Raw genomic sequence first — 17,035 nt, forward strand, 5'->3', positions numbered from 1 at the left:
TTTTGAGCCAAAACCTCCTTCCATCAGTGAGAGCTTTGAATGGTTGACCAAATACTTATTTTCCACCATAATTTACAAATAAATTCTTTAAAATTCCTACAATGTGAATTCCTGGATTTTTTTTTTTCACATTCTGTCTCTCACGGTTGAAGTGTACCTATGATGAAAATTACAGACCTCTTTCATCCTTTGAAGTGGGAGAACTTGCACAATCGGGGGCTGACTAAATACTTTTTTGCCCCACTGTATACAAAAACCCAAAACCAGTGAAGTTGTCACGTTGTGTAAATGGTACATAAAAACAGAATACAATGATTTGCTATATTTTTTTCAACTTGTATTCAATTGAATAGGCTGCAAAGACAAGATATTTAATGTTCCAACAGGGGGAACTTTATTTTTTGCAAATATTAGCAAGATGTTTCAACAAAGCTGGCACAAGTGGCAAAAAAGACTGAAAGTTGAGGAATGCTCATCAAATACTTATTTAGAACATGCCACAGGTGAACAGGCTAATTGGGAACGGGTGGGTACCATGATTGCGTATAAAAAAGCAGCTTCCATGAAATGCTCAGTTGGTCGCAAACAAGGACGGGGCGAGGGTTCACTGCTTTGTCAACAAATAACAGTTTAAAAACTAAGTTCCTCAATTAGCTACTCTAAGGAATTTAGTGATTTCACCATCTACGGTCTCTAGTATCATCAAAAGGTTCAGAAAAACTTAAGAAATCACTGCACATATGTGAACTTCGATCCATCAGGCGGTACTGCCTCAAAAATCGACAGTGTGTAATTGATATCACCACATGGGCTCCGGAACACTTCAGAAAACCATTGTCAGTAACGACAATTTGTCGCTACATCCGTAAGTGCAAGTTAAAACTCTACTATGCAAAGCCAAAACCATTTATCAACAACACCCAGAAACGCCGCCGGCTTGGCTGGGGCCCGAGCTCATCCAAGATGGACTGATGCAAAGTGCGAAAGTGTTCTGTGGTCCGACGAGTCCACATTTCAAATTGTTTTCGAAAACTGTGGACATTGTGTCCTTCGGATCCAAGAGAAAAAGAACCACGTGGATTGTTCTAAGCGCAAAGTTGAAAAGCCAGCATCCGTGATGATGTGGGGGTGTATTAGTGCCCAAGGCATGGGTAACTTACACATCTGTGAAGGCACCGTTAATGCTGAAAGGTACATACAGGTTTTGGAGCAACATATGTTGGCATCCAGGCAACGTTCTCATGGACGCCCCTGCTTATTTCAGCAAAACAATGCCAAACCACGTGTTACAACAGCGTGGTTTCGTAGTAAAAGAGTGCGAGTACTTTCCTGGCCCGCCTGCAGTCCAAACCTGTCTCCCATTAAAAATGCGTGGCACATTATGAACCGATAAATACGACAGCGGAGACCCCGGACTGTTGAACAACTTAAGCTGTACATAAAACAAGAATGGGAAAGAATTCCACTTTCAAAGCTTCAACAATTACTTTCCTCAGTTCCTAAACGTTTATTGAGTGTTGTTAAAAGAAAGGGTGATGAAACACAGTGGTGAACATGCCCTTTCCCAACTACTTTGGCACGTGCTGCAGCCATGAAATTTTAAGTTAATTATTATTTGCAAAAAAAAAATAAAGTTTGAGTTTGAACATCAAATATCTTGTCCTTGTGGCGCATGGGTGTCAAACTCTGTCCCGCGGGCCAAATCTGGCCCGCCGTGTAATTTAATTTGGCCGTGTAATTTAACGGTGCCGCTGTAACCAGGGGCGACGCTAGGGATTTTGGGCCCCATGAAAAGAGTCTTTACAGGGCCCCCAACACATAATTTCATATAATTTCATCATCATTAGGGGCCACTCTGGGCCCCCCTCCATCATGGGCCCCTAAAATCCGTCTCCTTTACCCCCCCTTTTCGGCGCCAAATTTCTCACACTTGCCAATCCTCCCGAAGTTCAGTGCCCCTCCTGAAAATCTCCCGGGGCAAGCAAGCATTCTCCCGATTTTCACCCTGACAACAATATTGAGGGCGTGCCTTAAAGGCACTGCCTTTAGCATTCTCTACAACCTGTCGTCACGTCCGCATTTCCTCCATACTAACAGCGTGCAGTCTCACTCGCATAATATATGCAGCTATTACACACGCATAAGTGAATGCAAGCCATACTTGGTCAACAGCCATACAGGTCACACTGAGGGTGGCCGTATAAACAACTTTAACACTGTTACAAATAAGCGCCACACTGTGAACTCACACCAAACAAGAATGACAAACACATTCCGGGAGAACATCTGCACTGTAACAAAACATAAACACAACAGAACAAATACCCAGAACCCCTTGCAGCACTAACTCTTTCGGGACGCTACAATATATTTTGATATTTACCTCAGAAGGCTGCAAATAGAAGATGCATTAAATTTGTATTTCAATTTTATTTGATATGCCATTGATATTTTTATTATCATTATTATTATTATTATTATTATTTGAAACTCGATTTTGCATGTCACTATAAAGTTACTGTATATAAGCCTTGCTTGTTCAATGCTCAATGCAAAACTTGTTTGGGTCCCTATTAAAAGGTTAATTTGTTCAACCTTGGCCCGCGGCTTTGTTCAGTTTTAAATTTTGGCCCACTCTGTATTTGAGTTTGACACCCCTGTTGTAGTGCATTCAACTGAATATGGGTTGAAATGGATTTGCAAATCATTGTATTCCGTTTATATTTACATCTAATACAATATCCCAACTCATATGGAAACCGGGTTTGTACATATATACATACTGTATATATGTGAATTATATTTTTTATATAGCGCTTTTCTCTAGCGACTCAAAGCGCTTTTACGCAGTGAAACCCGATATCTTAAGTTATATTTTTAAACCAGAGTGGGTGGCACAGGGTAAAGTGTCTTGCCCAAGGACACAACGGCAGTGACTAGGATAGCAGAGGCGGGGATCGAACTTGGAACCCTCTAGTTGCTGGCACGGCCACTCTACCAACGATATGTAAATATTAAATATGTTACATTTTATATTGCAACTATGGCACATTTTTAGTCTACTTTATACCGGCATTATCCTTTCCATCCTTTGTGTGGATCAATAAAGTTTGTCAAAGTCTAACTTTTGTCACTTTTCTTTCGAGAATAAGCAGCCCCTAACAAAAACTTTTGGCTTCGTCCTCAGTTATTGAAGAAATGGTCGCCCGTCTTTAAGAACTACGTGAAGAGGTCCCGGGACCAGCTGGATTGTCTGTCGGCTTTTGAGGAGCACTTCCTGGAGCAGGACAGCCACTGGGTGGCCATGTGCAAGGTGAGGCTCGTCAATGATAATAGCGGCGTGGTGTGGAGGTCGACGCCTCTATCGCCCACTTGACGCTTCGCTTGATTTGATTTTTATTAGGGATCCCCATGAGCTGGTTGCCACAACAACCCACGAGTCTTCCTGGGGTCCACAAACTCAATACAATTACAAGTAAAAGTATATAATTATAACGACACAATACAGAAACAAATAAAAGCATAAATAAGCAAACAATTTACAGTCACAGAATAATAATTACCATATAAATACAGTCGTGCTCATAAGTTTACATACCCTGGGAGTAGGAGTGTAACGGTACGTGTATTTGGATTGAACCGTTTCGGTACGGGGGTTTCGATTCGGTTCGGAGGTGTACCGAACGAGTACACATGCTAGCAGCGACCGGGCTAGGACAACATGTAAAAGCCAGAACCGGAAGACCCTCCTGCCTCGTTAAAGGGGAACATGATCACAATTTCAAAAGGGTTAAAAACAATAAAAATCATTTCCCAGTGGCTTGTTGTATTTTTTGAAGTTTTTTTCCAAATTTTACCAGTCTCTGAATATCCCTAAAAAAAGCTTTAAAGTGCTCGATTTTTGCTATTTTGCGATGCCACTATCCATTTCCCTGTGACGTCATACAGTGCTGCCAATGTAAACAAACAACGGCGATTAGCACAGCAAGATATAGCGACATTAGCTCGGATTCAGACTCGGATTTCAGCGGCTTAAGCGATTCAAGAGATTACGCATGTATTGAAACGGATGGTTTGAGTAGGAAAGTTTTGAAGAAGAAACTGAAGCTATTGACGCTATTCATAGCCATAGCATGGCCGAATAGCTGCGTTAGCATCGCCGGTAAAATGTGCGGACCAAACGATCAGGACTTTCGCATCTCGTGACACTGGAGCAACTTAAATCCGTCGATCGGTAAGTGTTTGTTTCGCATTAAATGCGGGTGGAAGGAAACGTAATATAGTTGCAAATGCATCTGCAGGATATCTATACATCTCTGTGCCACGTCTGCTTTAGCACCGCCGGTAAATAGCACGTTAGCGTCGATTAGCGTAGCATGTTAGCATCGATTAGCTGGCAGTCACGCCGCGACCAAATATGTCTGATTAGCACATAAGTCAACAACATCAACAAAACTCACCTTTGTGATTTCGTTGACTTTATCGTTGCAAATGCATCTGCAGGTTATCCATACATCTCTGTGTCATGTCTGCCTTAGCATCGCCGGTAAATAGCATGTTAGCGTCGATTAGCGTAGCATGTTAGCATCAATTAGCTGGCAGTCAACATCAACAAAACTCACCTTTGTGATTTCTGTGACTTTATCGTTGCAAATACATCTGCAGGTTATCCATACATCTCTGAGCCATGTCTGCTTTACCACTGCCGGTAAATAGCATGTTAGCGTCGATTAGCGTAGCATGTTAGCATCGATTAGCTGACAGTCACGCCGCGACCAAATATGTCTGATTAGCACATAAGTCAACATCAACAAAACTCACCTTTGTGATTTCGTTGACTTTATTGTTACAAATGCATCTGCAGGTTATTCATACATCTCTGTGCCATGTAAAATGTGGAGACACTCTGGCACATTCAATGGTGGTCTGGCGGCAGACACTTTGGCATCTTCGGGCCAGTGGTGCAACTTGAATCCCTCCCTGTTAGTGTTGTTACACCCTCCGACAACACACCGACGAGGCATGATGTCTACAAGGTTCCAAAAATAGTCGAAAAAACGGAAAATAACAGAGCTGAGACCCAATGTTTACAATGTGTTGAAAATGAAAATGGCGGCTGTATTACCTCGGCGACGTCACGTTCTGACGTCATCCCCTCCAGAGCGATAAACAGGCGTTTAATTCGCCAAAATTCACCCATTTAGAGTTCGGAAATCAGTTTAAAAAATATATGGTCTTTTTTCCGCACCATCAAGGTATATATTGACGCTTACATAGGTCTGGTGATAATGTTCCACTCTAAGAACTTCCGTTTGGGAACACTTTGGCTGCGTGATACAACAATGGATGACGGAGGTTTGCCGATATTGTTCAGCAGCTGCTTCTGACAACACGTCAAACATGTGTTGCACCTTTCCTGCTTCCGGCTCCCAGACCGTAGTCGAGGAGCGCATTGATTGATTGATTGAAACTTTTATTAGTAGATAGCACAGTACATATTCCGTATAATTGACCTCTAAATGACTCTAATACGTTTTTCAACTTGTTTAATTCGGGGTCCACGTTAATCAATTCATGGCAGGGGAGACACTCCTCCAGGACTGATGTATTCTCCAGGGCAACACTCTTCACTCTAACTGGCAGTGGGTCTCCACAGCTCCAGACTCCAGGGTAAATGAAGAGTCCTATCTATCTCTCTGTCTATCTATCTGTCTGTCTGTCCGTCTGTCTGTCTATCTATCTGTCTGTCTGTCTGTCTGTCTGTCTGTCTGTCTGTCTCTATCTATCTGTCTCTATCTATCTCTCTCTGTCTGTCTGTCTCTATCTATATCTATCTATCTCTCTGTCTCTCTCTCTCCCTGTCTCTCTTTTTGTCTCTATCCGTCTCTCTCTCTCTCTCTGTCTCTATCTATCTATGTAGCTATGTAGTTATCTCTCTCTATCTCTATCTCTCTCTCTCTCTGTGTCTCTCTCTATCTATGTAGCTATGTAGCTATCTCTCTCTGTCTCTCTCTCTATCTATCTATGTAGCTATCTCTCTCTATCTCTCTCTCTCTCTCTCTCTTTGTCTCTCTATCTATCTGTCTCTCTCTCTCTCTGCCTGTCTATCTCCCTGTCTCTATCTATATCTCTCTCTATCTATCTATCTCTCTGTCTCCCTCCCTCTTTTTGTCTCTATCTATCTGTCTCTCTCTCTCTCTCTCTCTCTCTCTCTCTCTCTCTGTGTCTCTCTCTGTTTCTATCTATCTATCTATCTATTTATCTATCTATCTATCTACTATCCATCTCTCTCTCTCTGTCTCTCTATCTTTCTATCTATGTAACTATCTCTCTTTATATGTCTCTCTCTCTCTGTCTCTCTCTTTGTCTCTATCTGTCTCTCTCTGTCTGTCTGTCTGTTTCTCTCTGTCTCTCTATCTACATCTCTCTCTTTATCTATCTATCTATGTCTCTGTCTCTATGTATGTATCTCTATCTCGCAGTCTCTCTCGCTCTCCGTCTCTCTATCTCTCTCTCTCTCTCTGTGTCTTTATATCTATCTATCTATCACTCTCTGTCTCTCTATCTATCTCTATCCATCTCTTTCTGTCTCTCTCTGTCTTTCCCTCTGTCTATCTCTATCTCTCTGTCTCTATCTATATATCTCTCTCTCTCTATTTATATATATCTCTGTCTTTCTATCTCTCTCTGTCTCTCTCAATCTATCTGTCTCTATCTATCTCTCTCTATCCATCTATTTATCTATCCATCTATCTATGTCTGTATCTATCTATCTATCTCTCTCTCTCTTTCTATCTATATATCTATCTCGCTCTGTCTCTCTCGATGTATGTATCTGTCTCTCTATCTGTCTGTCTGTCTGGCTGTCTGTCTGGCTGTCTGTCTCTCTCTCTCTCTCTCTCTCTCTATTTATATATATCTCTATTTCTCTCTCTCTCTCTCTCTCTCTCTCTCTCTCTCTCTCTCTCTCTCTCTCTCTCTCTCTCTCTCTCTCTCTCTCTCATTCACAATAAGGAGGCACTTGAAAAATGGGCTGCATGGTCGAGTGGCCAAAAAGTTCAACTTTGGTCTCATCATTCCAAATGACTTTGTTCCAGAAGTTTTGAGGCTTGTCTCCGTGCTGTTTGGTGTCATGTAATCTGGATACTTTGTGACATTTGCGCAGAAATGGCTTTCTTCTGGCGACTCGGCCAAGAAATCCTAAATTTTCCCAGGGTATGTAAACTTATGAGCACAACTATATAACTGCACAATACAAAACCAAAACCAAACAAAAATCATCAACAAATAAACTCGGATAAAATACGACTTTCCTTTTTAAAAAAAACCTGTTGACTATCAATGCCGGTGAGAATTCGAGGCAGGTTATTCCAGAACTTGGTGCTCGCTCAGGCCGAAATGTAGAGATGTAAAGCTTCCATTTTTTATTTTTTTTTCACCGTCACCTAGATCCTAATGACCATGTACCAGCTGGAGATCCTGGAGGAGGAGATGATCCTTCGCTGGTTCTCCCAAGGAGACACAACTGACAAGAGCAAACAGCTGCGCAAGAACCAGGGGGTAAGTCTGCACTCCACACCTGTTAGTTACACCTTTTTGAAAATTGTAAACATTTTGTGAAAAAGGTCATGTGGCGACTTTTGTAGTGTTTTGTCGACACAAGACAAAAATGCCTTATTAGGAAGAATCGCCAACGCATGTTATAGAACCATCTGTTGCTTAACCTCTTAAGGCCAAAGCTGTTTGTTGACACGCTTTTTTTATTTCTCTTTGCTATTTGGGCTTATTGGACCCTAATTAGAATAAAAACATTAGAATTACCTTTTGATATGATGTACTTAGTCCATAAGTACACACACGTGTACATGTTTAGTGACATGCGAATTCTTATTTTTACACTTTTTTTTCCCAAATTACATTGTATGTTATACGCTTCTGACACCACCAGATGGCAGTATAAGTGTCCACAAGACCCCAATTCAGTAGTGTACACAATTTTGGAAATAAGAGCTAAAAGGTGCTGTCCACGCATGTGGCCACTAAGCCTTTAGAGGTTTAAAGGGAAACTGCATTTTTTTTTTTTTTAAACTTTGCCTTTCGTTCACAATACCCACGTAAGAAAAAAACGGACATGATTTTCTTTATGCACAGCACGTCATCATCGGCGGTCACTCGAAGCGAGTATGACTATCCTCCTGGTAGGGGGTGTATCTCTTTTATGGAGGATGCCTGTGTGTGACTTGGTTTTTAACGTGGGGAAACTGGTGAACAGACTGTCACCAAACGATCCTCGACAGGTCAGGGTCCAGTGGCATGGAGTCCAAGACGACTGGGGAGCCTTTTCTGCTGCAGCCTTCATCAATCCTTCAGTGTTTATTTATACAGCCCTAAATCACAAGTGTCTCAAAGGGCTGCACAAGCCACAATGACATCCGCGGTTCAGAGCCCACATGAGGGCAAGGAAAAACTCTCAACCCAGTGGGATGTCAATGTGAAATGACTGAGAAACCTTGGAGAGGGCCGCAGATGTGGGTGACCCCCCCAACCCTCTAAGGGAGACTGGATGCAATGGACGTCGATTGGGTCTAACATACTGTAATATTGTGAAAGCCCAGTCCATAGTGGATCTAACATAATAGTCAGAGTCCAGTCCATAATGGGTCTAACATAATAGTGAGAGTCCAGTCCATAGTGGATCTAACATAATAGTGAGAGAGTCCAGTCCATAGTGGATCGAACATAATAGTCAGAGTCCAGTCCATAGTTGGTCTAACATAATAGTCACAGTCCAGTCCATAGTGGATCTAACATAATAGTCAGAGTCCAGTTCATAGTGGGTCTAACATAGTAGTCAGAGTCCAGTCCATAGTGGATCTAACATAATAGTGAGAGAGTCCAGTCCATAGTGGATCTAACATAATAGTGAGAGTTCAGTCCATAGTGGATCTAACATAATAGTGAGAGTCCAGTCCATAGTGGGTCTAACATAATAGTCACAGTCCAGTCCATAGTGGATCTAACATAATAGTCAGAGTCCAGTCCATAGTGGATCTAACATAATAGTGAGAGTTTAGTCCATAGTGGATCTAACATAATAGTGAGAGTCCAGTCCATAGTGGATCTAACATAATAGTCAGAGTCCAGTCCATAGTGGATCTAACATAATAGTCAGAGTCCAGTCCATAGTGGCTCTAACACAATATTGTGAGAATCCAGTCCATAGTGGTTCTAACATAATAGTCAGAGTCCAGTCCATACTGGATCTAACATAATAGTCAGAGTCCAGTCCATAGTGGCTCTAACACAATATTGTGAGAATCCAGTCCATAGTGGATCTAACATAATAGTGAGAGTCCAGTCCATTGTGGATCTAACATAATAGTGAGAGTCCAGTCCATAGTGGATCTAACATAATAGTGAGAGTCCAGTCCATAGTGGATCTAACATAATAGTGTGAGAGTCCAGTCCATAGTGGATCTAACATAATAGAGTGAGAGTCCAGTCCATAGTGGATCTAATATAATAATGAGAGTCCAGTCCATAGTGAATCTAACATAATAGTGAGAGAGTCCAGTCCATAGTGGATCTAACATAATAGTGAGAGAGTCCAGTCCATAGTGGATCTAATATAATAATGAGAGTCCAGTCCATAGTGGATCTAACATAATAGTGAGAGAGTCCAGTCCATAGTGGATCTAATATAATAATGAGAGTCCAGTCCATAGTGGATCTAATATAATAATGAGAGTCCAGTCCATAGTGGATCTAATATAATAATGAGAGTCCAGTCCACAGTGGATCTAACATAATAGTGAGAGAGTCCAGTCCATAGTGGATCTAACATAATAGTGAGAGAGTCCAGTCCATAGTGGATCTAACATAATAGTGAGAGACCAGTCCATAGTGGATCTAACATAATAGTGAGAGTCCAGTCCATAGTGGATCTAACATAATAGTGAGAGAGTCCAGTCCATAGTGAATCTAACATAATAGTGAGAGACCAGTCCATAGTGGATCTAACATAATAGTGAGAGTCCAGTCCATAGTGGATCTAATATAACAGTGAAAGTCCAGTCCATAGTGGATCTAACATAATAGTGAGAGAGTCCAGTCCATAGTGGATCTAACATAATAGTGAGAGTTCAGTCCATAGTGGATCTAACATAATAGTGAGAGTCCAGTCCATAGTGGGTCTAACATAATAGTCACAGTCCAGTCCATAGTGGATCTAACATAATAGTCAGAGTCCAGTTCATAGTGGGTCTAACATAGTAGTCAGAGTCCAGTCCATAGTGGATCTAACATAATAGTGAGAGTTTAGTCCATAGTGGATCTAACATAATAGTGAGAGTCCAGTCCATAGTGGATCTAACATAATAGTCAGAGTCCAGTCCATAGTGGATCTAACATAATAGTCAGAGTCCAGTCCATAGTGGCTCTAACACAATATTGTGAGAATCCAGTCCATAGTGGTTCTAACATAATAGTCAGAGTCCAGTCCATACTGGATCTAACATAATAGTCAGAGTCCAGTCCATAGTGGCTCTAACACAATATTGTGAGAATCCAGTCCATAGTGGATCTAACATAATAGTGAGAGTCCAGTCCATTGTGGATCTAACATAATAGTGAGAGTCCAGTCCATAGTGGATCTAACATAATAGTGAGAGTCCAGTCCATAGTGGATCTAACATAATAGTGTGAGAGTCCAGTCCATAGTGGATCTAACATAATAGAGTGAGAGTCCAGTCCATAGTGGATCTAATATAATAATGAGAGTCCAGTCCATAGTGGATCTAACATAATAGTGAGAGAGTCCAGTCCATAGTGGATCTAATATAATAATGAGAGTCCAGTCCATAGTGGATCTAATATAATAATGAGAGTCCAGTCCATAGTGGATCTAATATAATAATGAGAGTCCAGTCCACAGTGGATCTAACATAATAGTGAGAGAGTCCAGTCCATAGTGGATCTAACATAATAGTGAGAGAGTCCAGTCCATAGTGGATCTAACATAATAGTGAGAGACCAGTCCATAGTGGATCTAACATAATAGTGAGAGTCCAGTCCATAGTGGATCTAACATAATAGTGAGAGAGTCCAGTCCATAGTGAATCTAACATAATAGTGAGAGACCAGTCCATAGTGGATCTAACATAATAGTGAGAGTCCAGTCCATAGTGGATCTAATATAACAGTGAAAGTCCAGTCCATAGTGGATCTAACATAATAGTGAGAGAGTCCAGTCCATAGTGGATCTAACATAATAGTGAGAGTTCAGTCCATAGTGGATCTAACATAATAGTGAGAGTCCAGTCCATAGTGGGTCTAACATAATAGTCACAGTCCAGTCCATAGTGGATCTAACATAATAGTCAGAGTCCAGTTCATAGTGGGTCTAACATAGTAGTCAGAGTCCAGTCCATAGTGGATCTAACATAATAGTGAGAGTTTAGTCCATAGTGGATCTAACATAATAGTGAGAGTCCAGTCCATAGTGGATCTAACATAATAATCAGAGTCCAGTCCATAGTGGATCTAACATAATAGTCAGAGTCCAGTCCATAGTGGCTCTAACACAATATTGTGAGAATCCAGTCCATAGTGGTTCTAACATAATAGTCAGAGTCCAGTCCATACTGGATCTAACATAATAGTCAGAGTCCAGTCCATAGTGGCTCTAACACAATATTGTGAGAATCCAGTCCATAGTGGATCTAACATAATAGTGAGAGTCCAGTCCATTGTGGATCTAACATAATAGTGAGAGTCCAGTCCATAGTGGATCTAACATAATAGTGAGAGTCCAGTCCATAGTGGATCTAACATAATAGTGTGAGAGTCCAGTCCATAGTGGATCTAACATAATAGAGTGAGAGTCCAGTCCATAGTGGATCTAATATAATAATGAGAGTCCAGTCCATAGTGAATCTAACATAATAGTGAGAGAGTCCAGTCCATAGTGGATCTAACATAATAGTGAGAGAGTCCAGTCCATAGTGGATCTAATATAATAATGAGAGTCCAGTCCATAGTGGATCTAACATAATAGTGAGAGAGTCCAGTCCATAGTGGATCTAATATAATAATGAGAGTCCAGTCCATAGTGGATCTAATATAATAATGAGAGTCCAGTCCATAGTGGATCTAATATAATAATGAGAGTCCAGTCCACAGTGGATCTAACATAATAGTGAGAGAGTCCAGTCCATAGTGGATCTAACATAATAGTGAGAGAGTCCAGTCCATAGTGGATCTAACATAATAGTGAGAGACCAGTCCATAGTGGATCTAACATAATAGTGAGAGTCCAGTCCATAGTGGATCTAACATAATAGTGAGAGAGTCCAGTCCATAGTGAATCTAACATAATAGTGAGAGACCAGTCCATAGTGGATCTAACATAATAGTGAGAGTCCAGTCCATAGTGGATCTAATATAACAGTGAAAGTCCAGTCCATAGTGGATCTAACATAATAGTGTGAAAGTCCAGTCCATAGTGGATCTAACATAATAGAGTGAGAGTCCAGTCCATAGTGGATCTAACATAATAGAGTGAGAGTCCAGTCCATAGTGGATCTAATATAACAGTGAAAGTCCAGTCCATACTGGATCTAACATAATAGTGAGAGAGTCCAGTCCATAGTGGATCTAACATAATAGTGAGAGTCCAGTCCATAGTGGATCTAACATAATAGTGAGAGTCCAGTCCATAGTGGATCTAAAATAATAGTGAGAGTCCAGTCCATAGTGGATCTAATATAACAGTGAAAGTCCAGACAATAGCTCTCCAACCACCATCAACGAACCCCTTTCTCCTTCCCGACTGCTGCCTTTAACAGAGCGACAGGTGATCAGACAAACACTCACAGCTGTGTCACCTACTCACCTGCCGCTAATCTCGAGGCCGGTCCTGACACGCCCTGCTTTCTCCGCAGGCCCGCGGGCCACAACCCCCCCCCCCCCCCCCCCCCACACACACACACACACAGCGGGTGCTTGTCTTACAAAAGGATTGTGAATGAAAGACAACATTGGAAAAAAAAAAAAGTGCAGTACCCGGGGGGACTAGGTGGTCGTCGTCTACAACTATCAATCATCTTTTGTCTGCCCTGCAGCTTCAGAAGTTCATCCAGTGGCTTGAGGAAGCCGAGGAGTCCTCGGGGGGAGATGAAGAATAGCCGGCGGAGACCAAAACTCTCTTCTTGCACGTAATGCCCAGTTTTAACTTATACCGCCACCTTTTGTGTGCTGTGAAGGAAACGTTCCAAAATAAAAAAGCGTGCAACGTGGAAACTCCCTCACGCAAATCAGTTTCACAACCAGGCTTAAAAAAAAGAGACAATATCCGAATATTGGGGTAAAAACAACCATTTTTATGTTTACAATGTTAAAATGCACCGGTCACAATAATCCCTTATCAGCAATTTCCTTTTATGACTGACAAAACAGCAAATCACAATGTTTTAAATTCACATTTCGTCACATTGCTATTAATTAGGGACCAAATGTCCCTTTGGGACAGAGGGAGCTATCGTATTTCTAAGGTTTTATTATTATTATTATACCGCCGCCTCTTTGAGCAGTAATTTGACCCCCTTAACATGCTTCAAAACTCACCAAATTTGACAAATAGGAAAAAACACAAACAAAACTGCTTGTAACTTCCATTAGGAATGTCGTAGAGACATGGAACAAAAACCTCTGTGGGTCTCACTTAGACCTATATTTCATAAACTGACATCCTTCAGCATAATTCAACAGGAAGTTGGAAAAAAACCCTTCAAAACAAAAGTTTTCCCCCAAAAATTTCATTTTTGCCTCTTTGAGCTGTAATTTGACCCCCTTTAAAATGCTTCAAAACTCACCAAATTTAACACACACAACAGGACTGGCGAACATTGTGATTTAATAAAAAACAAACCCAAAACTCAAAATTGCGCTCTAGCGCCCCCTAGGAAAAAACACAAACAAAACTGCTTGTAACTTCCGTTACGAATGTCGTAGAGACATGAAACAAAAACCTCTGTGGGTCTCACTTAGACCTAGATTTCATAAACTGACATCCTTCAGCAAAATTCAACAGGAAGTTGGCAAAAACGCCTTCAAAACAAAAGTTTCCCAAAATGTTTTGTTTTTGTCTCTTTGAGCTGTAATTTGACCCCCTTAAAATCCTTCAAAACTCACCAAATTTAACACACACATCAGGATTGGCGAACATTGTGATTTAATTAAAAAAACAAACCCCAAAACTCAAAATTGCGCTCTAACGCCCCTAGGAAAAAAACACAGACAAAACTTCTCCTAGGAAGAAAAACACAGACAAAACTGCTTGTAACTCCCGGTAGGAATGTCGTAGAGACATGAAACAAAAACCTCTATGTAGGTCTCACTTAGACCTACATTTTAATCCTACAGCAAAAATCAACAGGAAGTTGGCAATTACGCCTTCAAAACAAGAGTTTTGTAAAAAACCTGTCACTTTTTTTCAAACAGTATCTCCTCTGAGCGCGTTTGTTGTGTCGGCTTCAAACTCGCACAGGAGAGAGAGTGAACCCTTCTGATTAAAAGTTGCGAAAAGAGTTTTAATAACTGCTCCGGTTTTGATTTTACTAGCCTTCAAAGAACCGCTGCGCTGATGCTGCTGCGCTGCTGCCGTCTCAAGATGGCCGCTTAAAAGCAGGAAGCACCAGCGTGACCACACAATGCAGAGAAGGTAGGTACTGTGCAGGTAAAGATATGTTGACTGGGTAAAGGCAGGAATCACCAGCTAAAGTTGGTCCCGTCTATCGCTGCTTGCAGCTTTAATATTTGACTTGTATTTAATCACCAATCATTGCGTAAACCAATGAATCCCATCCAAAAAATAAAAAGTACTTAATATTTCCCGTCACCCGCTTTTATTTTTCATCTGATTTGATTTTAAAAAATAAAATAAAATAATATAATTCTATATAATTCAATGAAATGGCTAAAAGTATTGGGGTCTCCATAGTACACCTAATAAAAAAAGGACATGTTCCGTAAATTCCAGTGTTTAGTAAAGCCTTCGGAGGGAGTTTGTTCATACATTAATTAGGTCAGAGGTCACAATTTTCTGTCCGATCTCATTTCAAACATGTCAGGACTCGAGTTCTTGCACACTAGATTTATCCCAGAGTGGATTATTTAGAAAAAATTTAAGACTGACTTATTCAGACCATGCATATTTGTAGTGTTGATACATAAAGTAGAAAAAAAAAGGCATTTTTTTGAGTCAAGACTAGTGATGTGAGATACCGCTGATTTTCTTTCTGATCCGATAACAAGTAATATTCAAGCTGGTATTGGCGATACTGAACCGATATCGATACCTTGTGCATGTATACCTAATCTGTCTGCTAAAATTTAATGAGTTGTGTATTTTTAAAAAAACGTATCCATCTAAAATAAACAGTAAAATGTTAGAACATTGAAGAAAAATTAGAATAAGGATAAAAATCTATTTTTTTTTTACTACTAATAATAATCGTAGTTATTATCTGTATCACAAAGTTTGTTCTGTAAATCTATATATCTGTTTTTAGCATTTTTTTTTTTTTTCAAAACAAAAACAGCCCCCCATACTTGACTTTTCAGTATGTGGCCCTTGGTGGAAAAAGTTTAGACACCCCTGAACTAAAATGTTGGAAGCTCTCAAAATAAACAATGCTTGAATTTTATTTAATTAAAAAAATAATACTAACTTATTAAATTAATTTGTAAGATTACAACAACCATTTTTGACACACTATTGTATGCAGTTAGGCAATCATATTATTTATATTATTTTATTTTTACAAGGGGAAAAACAACAGGAACATGTAAGAAAAAAGAGAAAAAAAATTGGTGTGTAATTAGAAAAAGCTAAAATGTTCTAATAATTAATAATAATATGATTGGTCACCAAAACAAACTATTTAAATTTTATTTAATTTAAAAAAAAAAACTTATACTACCATAATAAACACTGTTAAATGTGTAACTGAAGAGTATTTTTTGACACACAATCATATTATTAACATTTTATTTTTACATGGGGAAAAACAAGGAAAAATGTAAGAAAAAATAATTGGTATGTAATTAGAAAAAGCTAGAATTTTCTAACTAATAATTAATAATAATATGATTGGTCACCACTAATACAAAGTCTATTTTTAGAGTTTTTTTGTAAAATATCAATATGGCCTCGGATACTTTTGACTTTTCAGTATGTGGCCCCTGGTGGAAAAAGTTTAGACACCCCTGAACTAAAATGTTAGAAGCTCTCAAAATAAACAATACTTAAATTTAATTTAATAAAAAAAATAAAACTAACTTATTTAATTAATTTGGAAAATTACAACAACCATAATTAACACTGTTAAATATGTAATTGAAGATTATTTTTTGACACACTAATGTATGCACTTAATATTTATTTAATATTATTTTATTTTTACGTGGGGAAAAAAAAGGAAAACTTTATGAAAAAGACCCAAAAAATTGGTATGTAATTAGAAAAAGCTAAAATGTTCTAACTAATAATAATTAATAATAATATCATTGGTCACCACTAATACAAAGTATATTTTTAGCATTTTTTTAAATACAAAAATATCAATATGGCCCCACATACTTTTCAGTAGGCGGCCTTGGGTGAAAAAAGTTAGGACACTCCTGAACTAAAATGTTAGAAGCTCTCAAAATACACAATACTTTAATTTAATTTAAAAAATAATACTAACTTATTAATTTGGAAAATTACAACCACCATAATAAACACTGCTAAATATGTAATTGAAAATTATTTTCTGACACACTACGGTGGGGAAAAAAACAGGAAAAATTTAAGAAAAAAGACCAAAAAAATTTGGAAAATTCCAACAACCATAATTAACACTGTTAAATATGTAATTGAAAATTATTTTTTGACACACTACGGTATGCAGTTAATATTTCTTTAATATTATTTTATTTTTACGTGGGGGAAAAAAACAGGAAAAATTCAAGAAAAAAGACCAAAAAAATTTGG

At 39.3% G+C, this 17,035-nt stretch overlaps 2 protein-coding genes across 2 annotated transcripts in view; one reads left to right on the forward strand and one right to left on the reverse strand.

Annotated features, from left to right (window-relative positions):
* Window positions 1–13,299, forward strand: part of eif2b5 (eukaryotic translation initiation factor 2B, subunit 5 epsilon) — a 45,040-nt gene extending 31,741 nt beyond the window's left edge. The window contains exons 14-16 of the mRNA XM_061891259.1: window positions 3,188–3,313; window positions 7,450–7,560; window positions 13,122–13,299. Of these exons, the coding sequence (XP_061747243.1) occupies window positions 3,188–3,313; window positions 7,450–7,560; window positions 13,122–13,184 (300 nt within the window). The 3' untranslated portion in view covers window positions 13,185–13,299. The remainder of the gene's footprint in view (window positions 1–3,187; window positions 3,314–7,449; window positions 7,561–13,121) is intronic.
* A 59-nt stretch (window positions 13,300–13,358) lies between these two features.
* The window catches only part of LOC133545556 (mitochondrial ubiquitin ligase activator of nfkb 1-A), an 8,742-nt gene continuing 5,065 nt past the window's right edge, over window positions 13,359–17,035 (reverse strand). Inside the window, exon 4 of the mRNA XM_061891260.1 lies at window positions 13,359–17,035. This exon is cut by the window's right edge and continues 1,611 nt beyond it. The gene's annotated coding sequence lies outside the window, so the exon portion shown is untranslated.

The sequence above is a fragment of the Nerophis ophidion genome, linkage group LG28, assembly GCF_033978795.1.
Source record: "Nerophis ophidion isolate RoL-2023_Sa linkage group LG28, RoL_Noph_v1.0, whole genome shotgun sequence".
Classification (NCBI taxonomy): Eukaryota; Metazoa; Chordata; class Actinopteri; order Syngnathiformes; family Syngnathidae; genus Nerophis; species Nerophis ophidion.